We start from the raw sequence: 19,320 nt of genomic DNA on the forward strand, positions 1-19,320 counted from the left end.
TTCTGTAACCTTTGCTCATTGCACTTTAAAATGTATTTATTGGAAGTAATCCATACCGTGGGCACAAGCAGACAATAGCACGTAAGTGAAGAAGACAGATTTGTGCAGGAGAAACTGTGTAAGAGACGTTATTGAGGATATGGATGAATAGGAAAAGAAGCGGACAGTTGTCTATCAAAAATGGGAGACAACATCTGGATAGACCTTCAGCTAGCCCTGTTTGTATGTTGCTGTCCCCAAGATATTCAAAGAACAAGAGGAAGGCCTCCCCAGTTAGGGAGATAATCTCTGGAGGATTTATGGGAAAGCATGCATTAGAATCAGACCAAATGTGAAGTCTTGCAGAGGCTCTAGTTTGTATTCATGAAGGGCGGTCCCACACTGATGAAATCACAGATCAGTAAGCTTCTAAACATGTTTAGGATGCCTGGATCCTGTCAAATGGTACGTGCTTTGCTTTCCATTTCTGCAACTTGTATACCAGATTAACATGAGAGCCTTGGTCCAATGTGGTCCTAGAAGAGAGGTACCTACAAAATTCCCCTGAATGAACCTGTAGTAACTCTGTCCATAAAGGATACAAGGTCATTCTTTGTGAAGCTGTGCTGGGTCTTTGAAATCACTGCTTCCTTTTTGAGATGTTTATCAGCCATTGCTTCAATAATCTGCTCTAGAATTTTGCCAGGAATTAGAAGTCAAGGTCATTGGCCCTACAGTTTGGAGATTCGACTCTATTCCCTTTTTTGAAAACTGGGACATTTGCCATTCTCCAGTTGTGGCCCACCTCTCTCACTCTCACAATTTTTCCTAGTCCACAAATAGCAATCACATCTGCCAGTTTTTTTAGGACCCAAGGAAGGAGTTCATTTGAGCTCAGTGACTTGAACTCACTAAGGGCAGTTGTCACATCTGCCATTTCTTATTTTTGTCTGACTGATAGAGATTTTGAAATGAGGACACATTGCCAGAGAGGGAGACCGTCTCTAGTAATTTCCTTAATCAAAGGGGGCTCTCAGTGAGGAAAAAAGATATAGGTTGTGTTAATTCTTCCTGACGCTAGGGTATACTCATAATTCACCAAAGACAAATTGTAGAGGATATTTTTACGAAGTGGAGACTTTTTCCTAAGCATAGAGGGTTGGAAGATATTGTTGGTACATTCTCAAAAATAGAACACAGGTTTCTTAGGGAATATAAATGGGCAAAATCATAACAACAACAACAACAGCTCTGCCTGCTGCAGCATTTTGCTACTTATATGGCAGCTAGTGCTTTGACACTTTGCGTTTGAAGATGTCCTTAGCATGTTCTGATGATCCGGGGTTCTTTGGAATTAGGCTTAGACATGCCAGTTTTGATTTGCAGTGTGGTAATTGTTATGAGGATGGAAGATGACTGGTGTGTTTGTGTGATATAAAGGAGAGGATGAAGGTAGATGGCTGCCTGGACAGAGGGCTTGGAAAGCAACGCCAGCATACCTGCTGTGGCCCAGAAAGTTCACAGATGTGTGTGGAACTGAAAAAGATCAGGAAATATTAGAAAAGATAATGATGATATTGCCATCAATGAAATGTAAAATATTAAAGAAGTTAAGGATTCTTTATGCACTGGAACCTTCTATAATAATATTAATCCTTTGAGTGTCAGGGAAAGCACACTGGACCTGGAGTCAGATCTGAGTTTGAGCTCTAATTCCCACACTCAATAGCTATGGGCAAATCACAACTTCTTTGGACCTTAGCTTCCACATCTGTAAAACGGGTATAATGATTTTTACACTACCTACCTCATCAGGTTGTGATTAAGGAAGTACTTTTTAAACCTTAAAGCATCATGTAAATGTGAGTTATAATTTATAGCCCTTCCCTTGACACTCTTCAGTTTGGCAATGTCTTTGTAGAAAAACACCAGGACTAAGTATAATACCCTAGATGTGACCTGACCAGCCCCCCCCCCCACCCAGAATCTTGGAGCTGGAAGGGATATCAGAGATCAGCTAACCTAACATTTCTCCAAATACGAATCCTCCCTACAGTATCCCTGGTAATTGGCTATCAGGTCTTCCTTTGAAGACCTCTAGTGATGAACTCTTAAAGCATTCCATTCCTCTTTAGTCTACTCTAATTGTTAGGAAGTTTTTCTTCACATACAGCAGAAATCTGCCTTCTTGTAGCTTTTACCTACTGTTCCTAGATCTGCCCTCTGGGGCCAAGCAGAACAGTTTCTTATTTCTCTGTTACCTGACTTGCCCTTCAGATACTTGAAAATATCATACTCTGGGAGTACCTTGGGACTAATATCACATGCCCCTCCCCCCTTCATCTTGTTACTATACTTCTATTAACGCAATTTAAGATGAACTTGTCTCAGAGGGAAGTTAGTCAATGCTGAAATAAGCCAAGCATTAGGAAATGGAGATTGACCATGAAAATCATATACCAATCTCAGCAAAAATGTGCTTTCTATAGTGGGAGGAAATTGTGGAGGCTCACTGCATGATTGGCATAGGGAGCAAGGCCCTGGATGTCCTTGTATGAAGGCAAATTGATTAAGTTAGGTCACTTATTGACATTGTGTATTGTTTTGTCCCAAATCAACATCATGTAAGACATATACATTTTAAATGAAAAGTTTTGCCTGCAAATTCGGCCTGAGTAGTAATTAGGATAAAACTAAATGGAGAGGCAAGATATGGGCTACAATCTAGCCCATGGGGTGGGGAACCTGTGGCCTCTAGGTCCCACGTGGCCTTCTAGGTCCTCAAGTTTGAACTTTTGTCTGAGCCCAAGTTTTACAACACAAATCCTTTTATTAAGGGGATTTGTTTTGTGAAGTTTGGATTCAGTCAAAGGGCCACATTTGAGGACCTAGAGGGCCACATGTTCCCCAACCCCGGGGCATTTAGGTTCAAAATAGGTGCTGACTACATTGCAGAGGTGTCTTGATCAAGCAAAGGGCCTGCTGAGCTATTATGAAGGAAGAGAAGTGACCATGAAGCAGAACTTCACTTACAGAGGCAGGCAGCTAAATGATGAGTTTTAGCAGGCCGATCCCTAGGCCACGAGCTTGTGATTTCAGAATAAGGGATAGAAATAGGCTCTTGGTGACACTATATACTGACGTTTAAGTGAATATCAAGCTTTGGGAATTCCCTTAGACATGGGACCTTCTTTGGAAAATGTGATGTTATAATTCTACCTAAAGATACGCCACTGGTGAACAACAGGTACATAACGAACTCCGTTCTCTGCAAGACTTAAATCCATCCTTCTTAGTGAACCGGTCCCTTGATAAGTGGCAGTATTTCTTTCAGAAGGCAGACAGTATTCAGTGAGCTAATGAATTGCAAATTTAATGGAAAGGAAAAGAAGGAAGCATTGTTTGTAGAAGTTGAGGACTGAGTTCAGAAAGAGAGAAGTGTCTTCACCCCCCATCAAACGTAGATTCCACATAGCTGACAATTTCTCGGTTCCTTCCGCTATTTCCTGTGAACAGCACGTCAGTGCAGTCTAATTGCCGTTCTGAGGTCATCGGATGAATGGCAATGCCCAAGGCACAGCTAGTGACATTGGGCATCTTTTCATTCAATGAGACAGGAGACAGTTATAGGCACAAATACAAACACATAGGCAAAGGTTTTTCCGCAGGCACAGGTTAAAGCAAGACCAAAGGGATGCAGTAAAAGGGTTAATTTAACGAATATTGACTAAGCACCTGCTGTGTAGAAAATACTATGCTGGATGTTGAGGGAGACAGAAAGTTTAGAAAAGATAGGGTCCCTGCCTTCATGGAACTAATAGTACAATGGGGAAAAACACATACATAGATCACCATGGCACAGAGTACCTCAATACTTGTCAAGGATCTGTATTTTCATCAGTATGGGCACCACCTTCACTGAAGAAGTACACAACACTAGGACTCAGGAGGAGGCCTTCCAGAAATGCTATGGTTGAAAAATTCGTCATCTTCCAGTCATCCTGGTGACGTACTTCTCCGAACCTTGGATAATAACACCGGGACTCGAAGTTTTTCCAGCTTAGTAGGACCTGCTAGAACTTGCCCTCTGTTGGCCGAGCCTTTGAGAAGCCACCTTCACCACACCCCCTAATCATGAAATGCTAACAGAGCTGGTTGGTTGCTGTCCTTCATTCTCAAAGAGGACCAAAATGACATCACTACGTTAGAGTCAAGGTAAGACTAATACCTCTGGTGTGAGGGCCGCTTTCCACCTTGGGGTGTCCACCTAATTCACCCAACTCTCATCTGTGCTCTAAAAAGTTGTGGCATGCACAGCAACCACAGCTGGGTAAACTGTTTTGGCAGACAGGCCAAACCAGGTCGAGGGGAACTGAGGGGTCTTGAACCCTTCAGTGAGCTGGGTGGGGTATCGAGCCCAAGCACGTGAAGACTTCCTTTGGCAGAATGGCTAGATAACAATTTGTTTCAATGGCCACAAAGGTGGCTGAAGCAGGCAATGTGGAGTGCTCAGAGCTTGGTAACTGAGGACATGAAAGGAAGATCCTAACGCACAATAATATGTCAAGAGTGCCTCAGACAGGTGCAAAGGCATGTGTGATTTGGTTAGCCATGGTCTACCATGGAGGAAGGGGAGAGAAGATGCATACTAACTGTATCAAAATATTGGGCATCATTTAACGCGCTCACTGCAGCAATAAGGCACAAAATGTACCCTCACTCTTGTCAGCTATAAATTCATATCACTCCTGATCTCTATTACAAAGTAAGTATGTGGTGTATTCCCAAGTAATCAAAACTATGAATAAAAATAACAGACAACATTTAAAATTCATGTATATAGTCACCCTGGTGAGAATTGGTTGTATTTTTTAAAAAAAATCCAAAAACTTAAGATGCCTTCTGGCTTTTCCCTGAATAGAAGGTCATCAGGGAAGTGTTGGCTTCTTAAAAATTCTGTCACTATTTTGTGTTTCACTCCTTCATGTAAAATGAATCCACGAAAAGGCATTTCAATTATTTGCACATAACCAAATACAGAGGAAAGACAATCCAGAAGAAAGCTCAAACTAGAGGATTCATCATTGACGGTCACCTTAGTTGCTTCAAGAATCTTACTAAGTAAAACAGAAAAGAGCTGTCTGAGATAGCAGTGCATCCAGGGTATTGACTAATTATTGCACTTAAAGTCAGAGATGAGACAAGACAATAGGAAACAGGTAGTTACACCTAGAAATTTAAAAAGAAACTTCATAGTAAGGTTTAAGTGGAGAACTTGAGGAGTATCCTTTAAAATTAAACTTTTTAAAAGTGGCTTCTGAGTGTAATAGAGGGTATCCCCAAAGTCTGTGTAGGGTTAAGCTTTATTTCTCTATAGAGTTGAAAAGGTTGGTGTAAGTAGCAATAAAGATCATGAAAACATCATAAAATAAGAAATCACATCTATAAAAACAAAACAATCAAATATTCAACCATTACCCAGAAACACATAAGACCTACATAAGGACAACTATCAAGCTATAATGACCTTTGCCGTTAAGGGTCTCTCAAGCCTCTCTCCATTCCAGTCCATCCTACACACACAGCTGCCAAACTCATTTGCTTTAAACCCACATCTGACCGTACCACTCCCCAACTCAATCATTTGTAGTGGCTACGTTTTGCTTTGTTGAAAAATTTTAAAAAATGTTCTGTTTGGCTTTTAAAACCCTTCCAAACCTAGCACCAACTTACTTATCTGGCCTCATTATGTATTAGTCCTCTTCTTGCATTCTACTATAGAGCCAAACTGGTCTTCTCTTTGCTCTTCACACACAGCACTCCATCTCCAATCTTTCTGCCTTGGCACTGGCTGTTTCCCCCATACTTTGAATGTACCCTTTCCTTACTGCTTCTTTGTAGATCTCTTCCTTCAAGACTCAGCTCAACTATCACCTTCTACCCAAAGCTTTTCTTGAACCTCCCAATTGCTAGTGTCCTCCCTAAATCACCTTCTGCATATACTTATATATATATATAAGTACTTCTTCTGTAGATACTTATATATGTATGTTATTCTCCTGTGAAGAAATGTAAGCTCCTAAAGAAAAGAGAGTGTTTCATTTTTGTTCTTATATCCCTAGGACCTAACACAGTGCCTGGCACTTAATCAATTTTTGGTAATTGAAGACCTAAATGGTTGGAGGGAGAGTCAATGCTTCATGGATAGGTCAGATTAATATAATAAAAATGGCACTAGACATCAGATTAATCTATATCCTTAATGGAATACCAATCAAAATACCAATGTTTCTTTATAGGACTGGACACAATCATAATGAAATTTATATGGAAAAACAATGATCAAGAATATCAAGAGGCAAGGCGGAAAAAACCAAGCTGATGGTAGTCTTATACTCCCAATTTTTAAAATGTTACAAAGGGTCTATCTACTTGGTATTGAATTAAAATAAATCGAGAGAAAGAGCAATGGAATAGATATACCAGACATCTAACTAATGTGTACGAAAGATGAATGTTTCACAAGTCTACTGAAACTAAAAACTGGGAGGATTCATAATTTTACAAATGTACTTGGGAAAATTGGCAGTTGGGTGCTGAGAGAATGTTCCAATAAAAAAAAAGGAAGCACAAATTGTTAATACTTATTAGAAAAATGCTTGTCTTTCCAAATAATTCAGGAGGTGCAAATTAAAAAAAAAACTTTGAAGTACCACCTCAAACCTATTAAATTGGCAAAAATGATTAATCCAAATGAAACTAAATTCTAGTAGGGTTGTGAAGAAACAAGTACATTCATTCATTCCTGGTAGAACTGAAAACTGGCAGAGAATTTTTCTGGAGATCCATCTAGCAGTTTTGAGGAAGTTACAAAAAGAATCATAACTTTTGATACAATAATTCTATTACATAAACTTGAAAGGGTTGTCAAAAGCAAACAAAAAAGGAGGTTTAAAGCTTTTTAAAGCAGCATTATTTGTAATTAAAAAAAAAAACAACTTAAAAGCAACCTAAGTGTTCAAAAGAGGAGGAATGATCAAATAAATCACGGTACCATAATGGAATCAAGAGAGACATGTATAAAGAATATAAAGAAATCTGGAAAAAACCTTCATGAAATAATGCAAATAGCAAAAAGCAGAAGCAGTAAAAGAGAGCACAGGCTATGACAATATGAAAGGAAGAATAAATGAGAAGAAATGGACAAAGAAGTCTGATGAAGACTGAAAAGTTGTTATATTTTAATCAATTTAAATTAATATAAATGCAAATAGTTGCTAAGCAAGTTTATTTAAGATGATGTTGAATATTAAGCTTATAATAAATTATTAAAAACAATCAATCTTTGAAGTTACTAAAATGCATGTTAAAATGATACCTATCTTAAAGTTTTCATTTTTTTTTTAGTTAAAATATTTAAGGCTGGTAAAATAATGTAAATAGCTACTAAGTACTTTAAATAGTTAAATTTACTTCAAATAGTTAAATTTTAAATATTTTTCCAGTAATATAAACAGATACTAAACAAGTTACTTATTTGTATTGCTATCCGATATTAAGTTTACTATAAATTATTTAAAATCAGTCGATCTTTGAAGTTACTAAAATGCCTGTCAAATGATAAACATGCTGTTAAGAATTTTAATATTTTTCCACTTAAGAAAACATTTTATGCTGGCAAAATAATGTAAATAGCTACTAAGTAACTTAAATAGTTAAGTCAATAAATATTTTTCCAGTAATGTAAACAGATAGTAAGTTATTTACTGGTATAGCTACTCAGTATCAAGTTTATAATATATCATTAAATTTTTCAAAAGTCAAAGTTGGTGGTCTTCGAGGAGCTAAAATACACTTTAAAATGATAAACATCTTAACTTTTTTCAGTTTAAAAAACACTTAATTCTACCCAGAATATAAAAACACCTAAAGAACAGAAGTGTAATAAAAGTGTTTTCATTCATTTTGTTTCTTTCTACAACTCATATAAGCACTTTAAAAAATATTCAACAACTAATCAAATTTACGGGTTTTGAAAGGTCTAAATTTTTTGAAAGCATCTAAAACACTTAACAAATTAAAGGGTTTTGCCAGTGGTACTCTTTACTCTGGATGTATACAGTAAACGGTGTAAACAAGTCTTTGAGACATTTTCTTCTTCCTTGGATCAGAGAGAGCATTTTCAGTTGGTCTTTGCATGACTGAATTGTTCAAAAGTCCTGTAGACTGAATCTTTTTTTTTTAAATGGAGCCTTAGCTGGTGTCTCCCTCTCCTCATTCCCATCCCGACTGGTACTAGCTTTACAATCCTCTCGACTTGGTTTACGGGCACCACCTTCAGGGCTCTCTTCCTCAGAATCCGGCAGTCTAGTGGCTAGATCTGAATAATCTGACTCATCATCTATTTCATTATCATCATCCTCCTCATCACCATCCTTATCATCCTTTAAAAACAGCCTGACAGCTTTATAGCTTCTATTTACTATTCCACTTGGAGGTGGAGAACTGTCAAAGCTGTAGCTTCGAGCATGATCTTCCTTGCTAAGTTGTTCCCACTTTTTCTTGATGTTTTCATCTCCCATGAGGAATTTTGCCCCTTCAATGACAGCCATGTATGAGAATCTTAGCTGTTCTGGGGTCTGAATAAGTCCCATCCGGTACTTTCTCATGCCCACCAATACTTGTCTGATGTTAAGGGAAAAGGGGTTATCTTTCTTCTCCATCAGGACCAGGCAGGCATCAATCAGCGCAAAGGTGCCTGATCGCCCGATGCCGGCGCTGCAGTGGATGACCACAGGGCCCTGCTCATAGTTGAGGGAGCCCGACTCCCGAACCATGAAAAGGAAAGCAAGGAAGGAGGCAGGAGATTCAGGTACCCCGAAGTCGGGCCAGCTGGTATAGTGGAAGTGGTAGATGGGCCTCATCTCCCCTGTCAGTATGTTCTCCAGCCTCAGGTAGTGGACTGTGTGGTAGGGCTTCCCCTCCTCCCCCAGCATGTGCACCCTGATGCCTATCTCCTCGAAGAGGAGGGTCTGGCCCTGGAAGGGGGGCCAGTACTGGGAGCACTTGATGGAGCCCTTCTCCACCAACTGGTTGAGCATAATCACGGCCTTGCTGTCCTGCTGCCACACCATAAGCCAGAAGTGGCCACAGGTATTGGGCAGGGGCCCCTGGGTCAGGATATAGCTCCGATGGGCCTCCTCCACTACCACGAAACTGGCGTTGATGTAGTCGTTCTGCTCCCTACCTCCACCTCGGTCCCCAAGGCTTGAGGATGTCGAAGAGGACGGGTAAGAACCCCCGGCCATGGCCAAAGCCAAGCCGAGGCCTGGGTGAAAGCCTCCCCCAGGGGCTGGGGTCGCCGCCTTCAGGCAAACCCGGCTGTGATCGTAGGGGCTCACGTCCCTGTAGCGGTTGCGGGACCTGTTCTCCGAGGCCCGCGCCACGTGGTATGGGTAGTTGCGGCACAGGTCGTCCACCTTGAAGTAGGCTTGGGGCCATCCATTGCCCGCGTCCAAGGCCTCGAACTCCTGCTCCATGGAGACGGGTGCCCCAGAAGCTGCGGCGCCGTAGCCCGACACCAGCATAGCCTCTTCTTCTTCGTCTTCGTCCGTGCCCAAGGAGGCCATGGAGACCAAGGACGCGGGGGTGGCCATCATCGAGGTGAAAGATGCTGGCGTGATGGTGGTGGTGTCGGTGCTGCAGGAAGCCAGTTCGCATTCGGAAATGTCCATGTCGATGGGGGAGGTGGGCGTCGCCATACCCGCGGCCCAAGGAGTGCCTGTGGCTCTGGTGGCCTAGGGGAGGAGGAGGACAGCGGAAGACGCGGCGGGGTGCGGGCGGGGTGCGGGGATGGTGCCCGGTGGTTCTGGCTCTGCTGCAGGAGGGAACACCAAGGTGGGGGGGGACCCAGGCCCCGTGGCCCGGACCTGGTCGGGGAGGGGAGGGGCGGTGGATGCTAAGGCCGGTCGCTCAGGTGGAGGAGGCCTTGGTGATGATGGCGGCGGCGCTGGCGGCCGAGATGGAGGCTGGGGTGGAAGGGGGGGGAGGAGGAGGAGGAGGCCTCGCGGAGGCCGCCTGCGGCGGGAACCCGGCCCGACCTGACCAACCCGAGGGGACCGGACAGCAGGGCACCGAGAGGGAGGGCAGTGGAGGCAGAGGCCTGGGAGGGAGGCGGGAGGCCCGATCCACACAGACCTACGGACACACACACTCACTCAGTTCCGCGTCACCCGACCTGGCATTTGCCGATGATGACTACAGTGAGGACAATTCGATGCTGCTGCCTCGAGGGAAGATGGAGGTGCCAAGAGTCAGTCCCGATGGTAGGTGGGGGGAGGGGAAGGGCAAGGATAAAGGGGAAGAAAAGTCTCTGGAGAGGCCCAAAGTCTTGGAGGAGTAGGAGGAAAAATATCTGTGGAGGTGAAGGAAAGGCTCTTGAGGAGAAAAAGTCTCTGAGAACAAAAAATCTCTGAGGAGAATGAGTTTCCAGGGAGAATAAAAAAAGTCTCAGAGATAAGTTTCCAAAAAGGCCACAAGTCTCTAAGGACAAAAGGTCTCCCTGGAGAACAAACGAACAAAAAGTCTCCGAGGACAAAGGAAAAACCTGAGAGTAGGACAGCCTCTGAGGACAACCGAGGCCGGGCACTGAGAGGACAGCTGTAAGGAAAACTGGGCGCGAGGGCAGCTACCAGCTTCCCGCCCTGTCATACGCCCCGCCCAGTTTTCTTTGTGACCATGCGTGCCTTCTAACCCCTCCCCCACCTGCGTCATCACCCATAAAGCAAAGTGAGGCTGAGGCCAGTTGGGCGCTGAGATTTCATTTCTCGGTGTGCAGTTCCCGTACTAGAAACTTTACCAATGCCAGTCAAGGGCAGCGACTCAGTCATTTTCGAAGATTTAATTATATTTGGGGGATAGTGGGGAGAGGGAGAAAACTGTCCTAAAACAATGTTAATTCAAGAAGAGAATGCTAGGATAAATGAGGGCGCTCCCCACCCCTGGAGGCTCAACCTCTTCACTTGGCTTCCTCTGAGACAACCTTGCTCCAATTAAGATGTTGTTATGATCCTCTGGGGTAAGAGTGGGGGTGGGGTCAGAGAGGAAAGAGAAATCTGGCCTTGAAAAGGTTTGGGGAAAATTAACGTTGACATAAAATGGTCCAAGATTAAGCAAAAGACAGTGTAGCCTCCTACATCGTAACAACCCAGGCCTGGAGTCAAGAAGCTCAAGGTTCAACTCTCACCTCTAACACTATCACTTGTTATTTTCTCATAGGTTACCCACCTTAAATGTGGAACTTGTGGGGGTAAGAACTCTACCCCCACCCCCATCCCATAGAGGGGGATATCCAACCTCAATTATTATAGTGCTTTACAAACACTAAGGTTTAAGGTACCTTACATACTTTTATCTCATCTGATTCTCTAAACAACTTTGCAAATGCTACTGTTACTATCCCCCTTTTAGACTGATAGGCAGAGGCTCAGAGATGAAGTGACCTGCCAAGGGTATCAAATGCCAGACCTGAATCTAGATCTTGACTCCGATTCCAACTCTATCCACTACACCAGGGCTACTTCACCCTTTTTGTGTGTCCTGCACCACTTTGGCTATTATCTGGTGAGTTCTTTGGCGCCCTTCTCAGAGCAAGGTTTTTAAAGGTATAAAATAAAACATGTAGGATTACAAAGGACTGTCAGATTTATGGAGAATGGAAGAATTTATGACCAAACAAGAGATACAGAACATTATGAAATGCAAAGTGGATGAGTTCGATTACATTAAATTGAAAAGGTTTTGCACAAACAAAGCCAATGCAACCAACCTTAGAAAGGAAGCAGAAAGCTGGGAAAGAATTTTTATAGCCAGTGTCTCTGATAAAGGCCTCATTTCTAAAATATATAGAGAACTGAGTCAAATTTAGAAGAATACAAGACATTCCCCAATTGATAAATGGTCAAAGGATATGAACAGGCAGTTTTCAAATGAAGAAATGAAAGCTATCTAAAGGCATATGAAAAAATGCTCTAAATCACTATTGATTAGAGAAATGCAAATCAAAACAACTCTGAGGTACCACATCACACCTATCAGATTGGCTAACATGACAAAACAGGAAAATGATAAATGTTGGAGAAGATGTGGGAAAATTGGAACACTAATGCATTGTTGATGGAGTTGTGAACTGATCCAACCATTCTGGAGAACAAATTGGAATTTTTCCAAAAGTCTATAAAATTGTGCATACCCTTTGACCCAGCCATACCACTTCTAGGTCTGTATCCCAAAGAGATCATAAAAATGGGAAAAGGACCCACATGTACAAACATACTTATAGCCACTCTTTCTGTGGTGGCTAAGAATTGGGAATTGAGGGGATGCCCATCAATTGGGGAATGGCTGAACAAGTTGTGATATATGAATGTAATGGAATACTATTGTGCTATAAGAAATGATGAGCAGCTGGCCTTGAGCAAAACCTGGAAAGACTTGTGTGGTCTGATGTTGAGTGAAGTGAGCAGAACCAGAAAAACATTGTACACAGTAACAGCCACATTGTTAGATGACCAACTTTAATAGACTTGGCTTTTCTCAGCAATGCAAGGATCTAAGGCAACCCCAAAAGACTCACGATGGAAAATGCTGGCCACATCTGGAGAAAGAACTCTGGAGTCTGGATTGAAGCAGACTATTTGCTTTCTCTCTCTCTCTCTCTTTTTTTTTTTTGTTTTGTTTCCTCTTTCTGGTAGTTCCTCCCATTGGTTCTGATTCTTCTTTACAATGACTAATCTGAAAATATGTCTAATAGGAATGTATATGTACAACTTATGTTAGATTGTATGCCGTCTTGGGGAGGGGGGAGGGAAAGGAAGGGGAGAAAATTTAAAACTTAAAATTTTATGAGAGTGAATGTTGAAAACTAAAAATAAATTAATTTTAAAAATTAAAGAAAATTCAAAAGGATTACAAAGGAAACAAAATAGTAAAATTTAAAAATTAATATTGAATTTAAACATTTAACTTTAACTTTAATAATTAATTTTAATGTAACACAATTTAAAAATAATAAAATTAAATTAAAATTAAAATAAAGCTATAATTTTGTTCCCATTCAAGTTCACTGGGTCACCTGAAATCTATCCGTAGAGCACATTTTAAGAATCCCTGTACTACACCAAGCAGCCTATCTAAAGTACTCTCTCTGTCTCTGTCTCTCTCCCTCTCTACTACCCCTTCCATTTCACTGCAAGGAACCCCTGGTGTGGAAGCTACCTCTACCAATGTGGATCACCAACTCCTCCATCATTGTCTTAAGTTGCCACTTTCACTACTTTAGTATGTTCAAACCGTTTTTCCTGACTCCAAGTCCTACAATTTAATTTCATGTAATTCTGCCTCTCATAAATGTCAGTGACTTTTAATATCTATATCAAGTGTGACTCCAGTTTTCAGACAAAAGTCAGGTTAACATTTTTTTCCCACCCTTCACCCTAACAAAGTGTCTTTTTTACAAAGAAAAACTAGTTTTGCTTTCAAAATAGAAAAAATCACAACCATTTCCAGAAAACCCTTGGCTATAAATAAATAGATAGATAGATAAACAAATATAAGATCATAGATTAAAAAAATAGTCTCAATTGAATTTTAAGTAGACATCTCTATAGTTGGGGGGGAAGGGGATAGAAGGAAAACTTTAAAAATTACCAATCTAAGATTCCCTGCTTCATTTAGAGGTCATTTGAATGCAATAAGATCGGTATTTAAGGAAGTGTACTTAGCACTCAGTGAGTAATCTCTACCACTTTCTCCTCTCTACTGTTGTTCTAGGGCAGCTAGGTGGCCCACTGGATAGGGCATTGGGCCTCGAGTCAGGAAGACCCAAGTCCAAATCTGGCCCCAAGATACTTACTAACTGACCCTGGGCAAGTCACTTAACCCCATTTGCCTCAGTTTCCTAATCTATAAAATCAGTTGGAGAAGGAAATGGCAAACCGCTCCAGTATATTTGCCAAGATGTTTTGCCAAGTGGGGTCATGAAGAGTCAGACGCTCTGAACAACACTGTTGCTTGCTACCGCCATCATAAAACTGTCCTAAAATGTTTGCATATGCAGCCCACTCTGTCTTCTCACATTTTGACTGCTTGCCTTTGGATCGTTAGCATACTCACCAAAGTCTACTAGGGTAAGGATCAAACAACTAGTTATGTGGAAAAATTTCTAATGAAATAAACCAACCCTCCTATCCAATGGTTTGATGAAGGAGAAATCCAAAATGATTGTCTGCAATGGCATCTTAAAATTGTCTTTAAATTGTGTTTTGTAATTAATCCTTATGAATTTAGTACTGTTACCAATTGATATGTAGAAGCTTGTTAAGTAACCAGGTGATAAGCCTCTTGAAACATCACTAGGCTGATACTTAGACAAGCCATCGTTGTACTCATATGTAAAATCTTTCCTCCTGGTGAGGCCTGTCACAACTTTTGTTCTAATGGCATAGTCTTGAGAATCCAAAATGCCACAATGAACTAGTGAGTAGGATATTTCTGGAAACTACTAACCATTCTCACTTAATAATTAAATAAAAATGTCACGAAGTCTAACCCTAAACCCTCAACACTATTCCCTCTGGCACAGGAGTGGGATAGACTTTGCATCACCGTTCCTGGACTTCCTTCAATGGTTAATTTATAGCACAAATAAAATATCCTGCTTATGATCTCTACTCATCATCTGATCCAAGGTCACATGGGTAATAAAATAACAAATGTTCATTCCTCAGCACCACACTGCCTCCAAACAGAGTGCCTTTGACTGACCACAGCCTTAGTTTTTGATTTAATCCACCAGAGGTGGTCATATGTACCAAAGGACTTTGTCAAAAAAAAAAAACAACAACAGCAAAAAAACAACAAACAAAAAACCACCATAGGAAACATTAGATGCCACCAGTGCATGGGAAATAATTGTGGCCTTGCTAGTTTGTTACTCCCTAAGAACATGCTAGTCATGTTTCAAACATAATTGCATAGATGTGAACAAATAGGCCAAGTTCTGAAAAACCCAGTATAGACCCTGGAAGAATTTGGATATTCATATACCATCTGAAGTAGGCATTTTATACCCTTTCGAGGGCTATGCAAGAACAGACTGTCCTGAGGGGCTTACTACCTAGTGGCTCATGTGAATAATAGGCCCATACAGTGTTGTCACTGGGCATTGCTGCTGAAATACTTCATGCACCAGATGGGTTTATTTATTCATAAGCTGACAATACAAATCACCACTTCTGGTATCATTATCAACAGTAAGCATGATACTCTCTGGGGATTTCTTCAGGGGATTTTTAAGACTGTAGAAGGGAAGTGTAAGAATATTTGCACTCAGCAAATAGTTTATGTGTTGTTCACTGACAAATATTTGCCTTCTATCATGGTACCCAGTGACATCTTGAACTCATAAAGGCCAGGAAAAGACTGAAGGAAAGACATGACTGGACAGAATGGCTTAAAAAAAATGACCTTTACCCTGAGACCTTCTCTCAGTTTGGAAACACTTACCTCACTGTTCTCCAGTGAATGAACACCTACATGTTGTTTTTCTGAGATCTTTAAGGAAAATGAGGGCAGGGATTTAGCACCTTTGAAAGGAGACGCTCCTTGCTCTGCATTGTCTTTGGAAGGCCTTTACTTTTTGGAAGGTCTTTTACTTGTTTATAGAGAATGAGACTTTGCTTTCGAGGGTCTCTCAAAATATCTTTGAAATAGACATTTGTGAATACCGTGTAGGTTCCCAGTTATACCACTGTAGGCTTCAGTTCCCTCCACTGAAAATGAAGGGGTTGAACTAGATGACCTCTAAATATAGGCTCTGTGATTGTCAAGGGTAAACCTCCCTCCCACCCCATAAGAATTCCTTCCACCTTTGCAGATTGTAATCTAAGGTCCTAAATAAGGCCTAAGTGTCAACCAACAAGTAATCGACCTCAGTGGGAGTGGAACCCAAATTTTCTTCTGGACTCCAGCCCTAGCAATCTACCCAGTGCGGACATTGTACAGCCTCTTTAAGAGAGGAGGAATGAAAGGGTACTTTCTAAATCATTCATATTTCGACACAAAAGCCACCAACCAGAGCTCCACATGACCAGTGCCAACAAGTTCACTCTTCAGCAGAACTTTCTAGTTTGTATCAACTACTTTTTTCTTTCTTTCTTTCTTTCTTTCTGTCTTTCTTTCTTTCTCTTTCTTTCTTTCCTTCTTTCTTTCTTTCTTCCTTCCATTCTTCCTTTCTTCCTTCCTTTCTTTCTTCCTTCCTTCCTTTCTTTCTTTCTTCCTTCCTTCTTTTCTTTTTTTTTCTTTAACAAATTCCTTCTCTTTGTTCTCTTTTGGGCCTGGCAGTGTTCTTGAAATGTACTCCGGGGGACACCCAAAAGTGTCTGGCTTTTTTCCACATGATATTCAGGCCTCAAATGCATATGGACAAATTGAAGGCTCTCTTGCTGGATTGATTTAATACCTTTCTAAGTTTAGCATTCTCACATTTTATTTCCAGAAAGTGGGGTCATTTAGAAAATCATCATATGGGGTCTTCCATTAATTGTTTTTAAGGACAACACAGATTGAAACCTAAAAGATTAGGAAGAAAAGGAAGAGAGGTGATGGATATATTCTATTAACTCCAAGGCTTTTGTCATTTAATAACATCAACCTCTAAGACTAGAAGTGGTGACAGAAATGAGCTTCATCTTTTGGCTGGAAAATCGAAATAAGATGCCATAGAATATGAGCAGTTTATTATTCAGTAAAAAAAAAAAAGAAAAAAATCTGTGTTTTATCAGTTGTGGGTGCCTAATGACTATATTAATTAAACAAGTCTACTGAAGAGATTCATCGTATGTTAGTTGTATGTCCTTAAAATGGATGCATGCGAATACCTAAAGGTTCTCCTTTTAATTAAACAAGTTTTCTTTGGGTACTAAATTTAAAGGTGCTAAAATCCACAATATTGTCCCTATAGCTTTTTTTTAATGAATTACTGACTACAGATCAATTTGAAATGTACAGGGTTGGAATGACACACACATGGTCTTTTGAAATATACATGTAGCAGAGAGAACAAAGTCTTTCAGATAAGAGCCCTGTTTCTCATTGGAAATGTTTTTTAAAAAAATAAAATGATGTGATTAAAGAAGCTTGGGCTGTTACTTTAAAATCCAACTTCAGATGGAACAGTCACTTTCATGGAACACGCGTGGAGCTGTCTGGCTGGGGCTTAGTTGTTCATTAAAAATGAAAACCAAAGGCAAGAACCTCAAAGCACAAAAAGTAAATTCGGTTCTGCAAGGCTCAAATCAAGGACACCCGTATTTCAGTCGATTGCCCAGTTTAACTGTTAACACATGGCTCCATTGCTCTATATCTGCTGATCTCTAGGGCGGGCTGTGGAAAGTAATTTTGTTTCAGCCTTTCCCCAATGTTGTTTTCTCTTTTTATTTCGACCATTGAATTTGTTTCACTTTTTCTTGGTGCATTTCTCTAAGGCATGTTGCGTTTAAATACATTTGGCCGGTGGGGTTTAAATAAATATACCAACTTACTAAAATCTTGGGGGAAAAAAAATTGCTCACGCACTTGACTAACTTCCTACTTATCTGAACTCTGGCCTTTAGCCAGGGACTACCAGAGTTGGATGGAAGCCCAGCTGTGGGGTTGGTAGAGACTCGGAGGTGGGGGAGGGAAAGAAGGTGTTAAAAATGTTACTTGGCAGCTTTCCTGCTAAACCTTTTTGGCTTTGTGAATGGTATTTGAGGGGCTATGTCCTAATAGAAGGGGTCAGGTCTCTTGCTGATATAGGGGCTGCTGTGGCTATGTGCAAATGGGGAAATTGTTCTCCTGAAGGGTAACGATCTTTAATCTAGCTAGCTGTGTGCAAACGTGCATGTGAGAGGAAGACTAGAGCTGCTTGTTCCAGCTCAATTGCTTTAAAAGTGAAAAAAGTAGTCATGTGCTGTTTGGGCTAAACATTTCATGGGTAGTCTGCGGCTGAGAGCTGGGGTTCAGCGCCCAGGATCCGAAATCTAAAGAAATGGAACTATCTCCCCCTCTTCCTTTTAAATATTATTTTAAAAAATGTTTTATTTATGCTTTAAAAACATAGTTATCATTTCCCAATGACTCCCCCCATCCACAACCACCACCATCACCACCCTCCAGTAGGCCATGCTCTCCCAACAAAGCTGTTGTTGTTGTTCATTTGTTTTAGTTGTGTCTGACTCTTCGTGACCCCATTTGGAGTTTTCTTGGCAAAGACACTGGAGTAGTTTGCCATTTCCTTCTCTAGCTCATTTTACAGATGAGGAAACTGAGGCAAAGAGGGTTAAGTTTCTTGCCCAGGATCACACAGCTAGTAAGTGATTTTAACTCCAGCGCCGACACTCTACTGCACCACCTAACTGCAAAGTACAAGGCACAGTTAAGCAAAACAAACAACACATTGGTCATATCTGGCAAGGTATGCTTCATTCTGCTCCTATAATCCACCACTTTTCCTCTGGGGTAAGGGAGGCACACTTTGCCAACTGTTCACTGATGCAGTTGTTAGGCATCGTATTGCTTAGAGTTCTGATGGCTTTCAAAGTTGTTTTCTTTTACGTGACAGTGTTCATTGCGCACGTATTTCTTCCTGGTTCCGTTCAGTTCACTCTGCACGAGTTCACAGAAGTCCCTACAAAGTTCCCTAAGCAGAGCCCATTTCCAACAGTACATTCAAATTAAGATTGATGAAACTTTGTAGTGTCATGGTCCCATGAGGACTATTCTACCTTCTAGTTTCTGAAGGAAATTGAGATTAGCGTTAGAAATTTAGAAACCAGACTGGAGTCTAGTCCTGAAGACTCAAATTAAGCCTTGATTTGTTTGAACTATATATGTGTAGAGTGTGTAATAAGCACAGGAATATTTTCTCCAAACCCTCCCTGTCTATTTTGGTTAACTCGGATAAAAACAAACAAAAAACCCCCAAAACATGTCCCTGTTCCTCTCCCCTCCCATCAAGTTATATGTGATAGTGAGTAAAGTAGAACACCAATACTGAAGAGAATGGGCCAGTGGGGAAATAATGATGTAGTGACAGCAATCAGAGGCAGAGAATTACAAAATCAGACTCATAGATTTCAGGGGCCTTCTAGTCCAACGCATATCCAAAAAAGAATCTCTACTGCAACTTACCTGCTAAGTGACTGTCCAGCCTCTGCAATGAGGAGAAGTCTGCTACCTTCTGTGATAAGCCAGTCAACTGTGGACAGTCCAAATTGTCAGGAATTCTTTTTCCTGACATTA

The 19,320-nt window shown here is 41.0% G+C and overlaps 1 protein-coding gene across 1 annotated transcript; it reads right to left on the bottom strand.

Moving 5' to 3' along the window:
- Positions 1 to 3,423: 3,423 nt before the first annotated feature.
- On the bottom strand, positions 3,424 to 9,608 carry LOC114025008 (tyrosine-protein phosphatase non-receptor type 2-like). Its single transcript, XM_027838340.1, has 4 exons — positions 9,333 to 9,608; positions 8,411 to 9,215; positions 8,232 to 8,380; positions 3,424 to 3,576 (listed from the first exon to the last, which is right to left on the bottom strand). The coding sequence occupies exons 1-4, from the start codon at positions 9,606 to 9,608 to the stop codon at positions 3,424 to 3,426; spliced, it is 1,383 nt and encodes a 460-aa protein (XP_027694141.1).
- Between the last annotated feature and the right edge of the window lie 9,712 nt (positions 9,609 to 19,320).

Source organism: Vombatus ursinus, unplaced genomic scaffold (assembly GCF_900497805.2).
Source record: "Vombatus ursinus unplaced genomic scaffold, bare-nosed wombat genome assembly UNPS02004577.1, whole genome shotgun sequence".
Lineage (NCBI taxonomy): Eukaryota > Metazoa > Chordata > Mammalia > Diprotodontia > Vombatidae > Vombatus > Vombatus ursinus.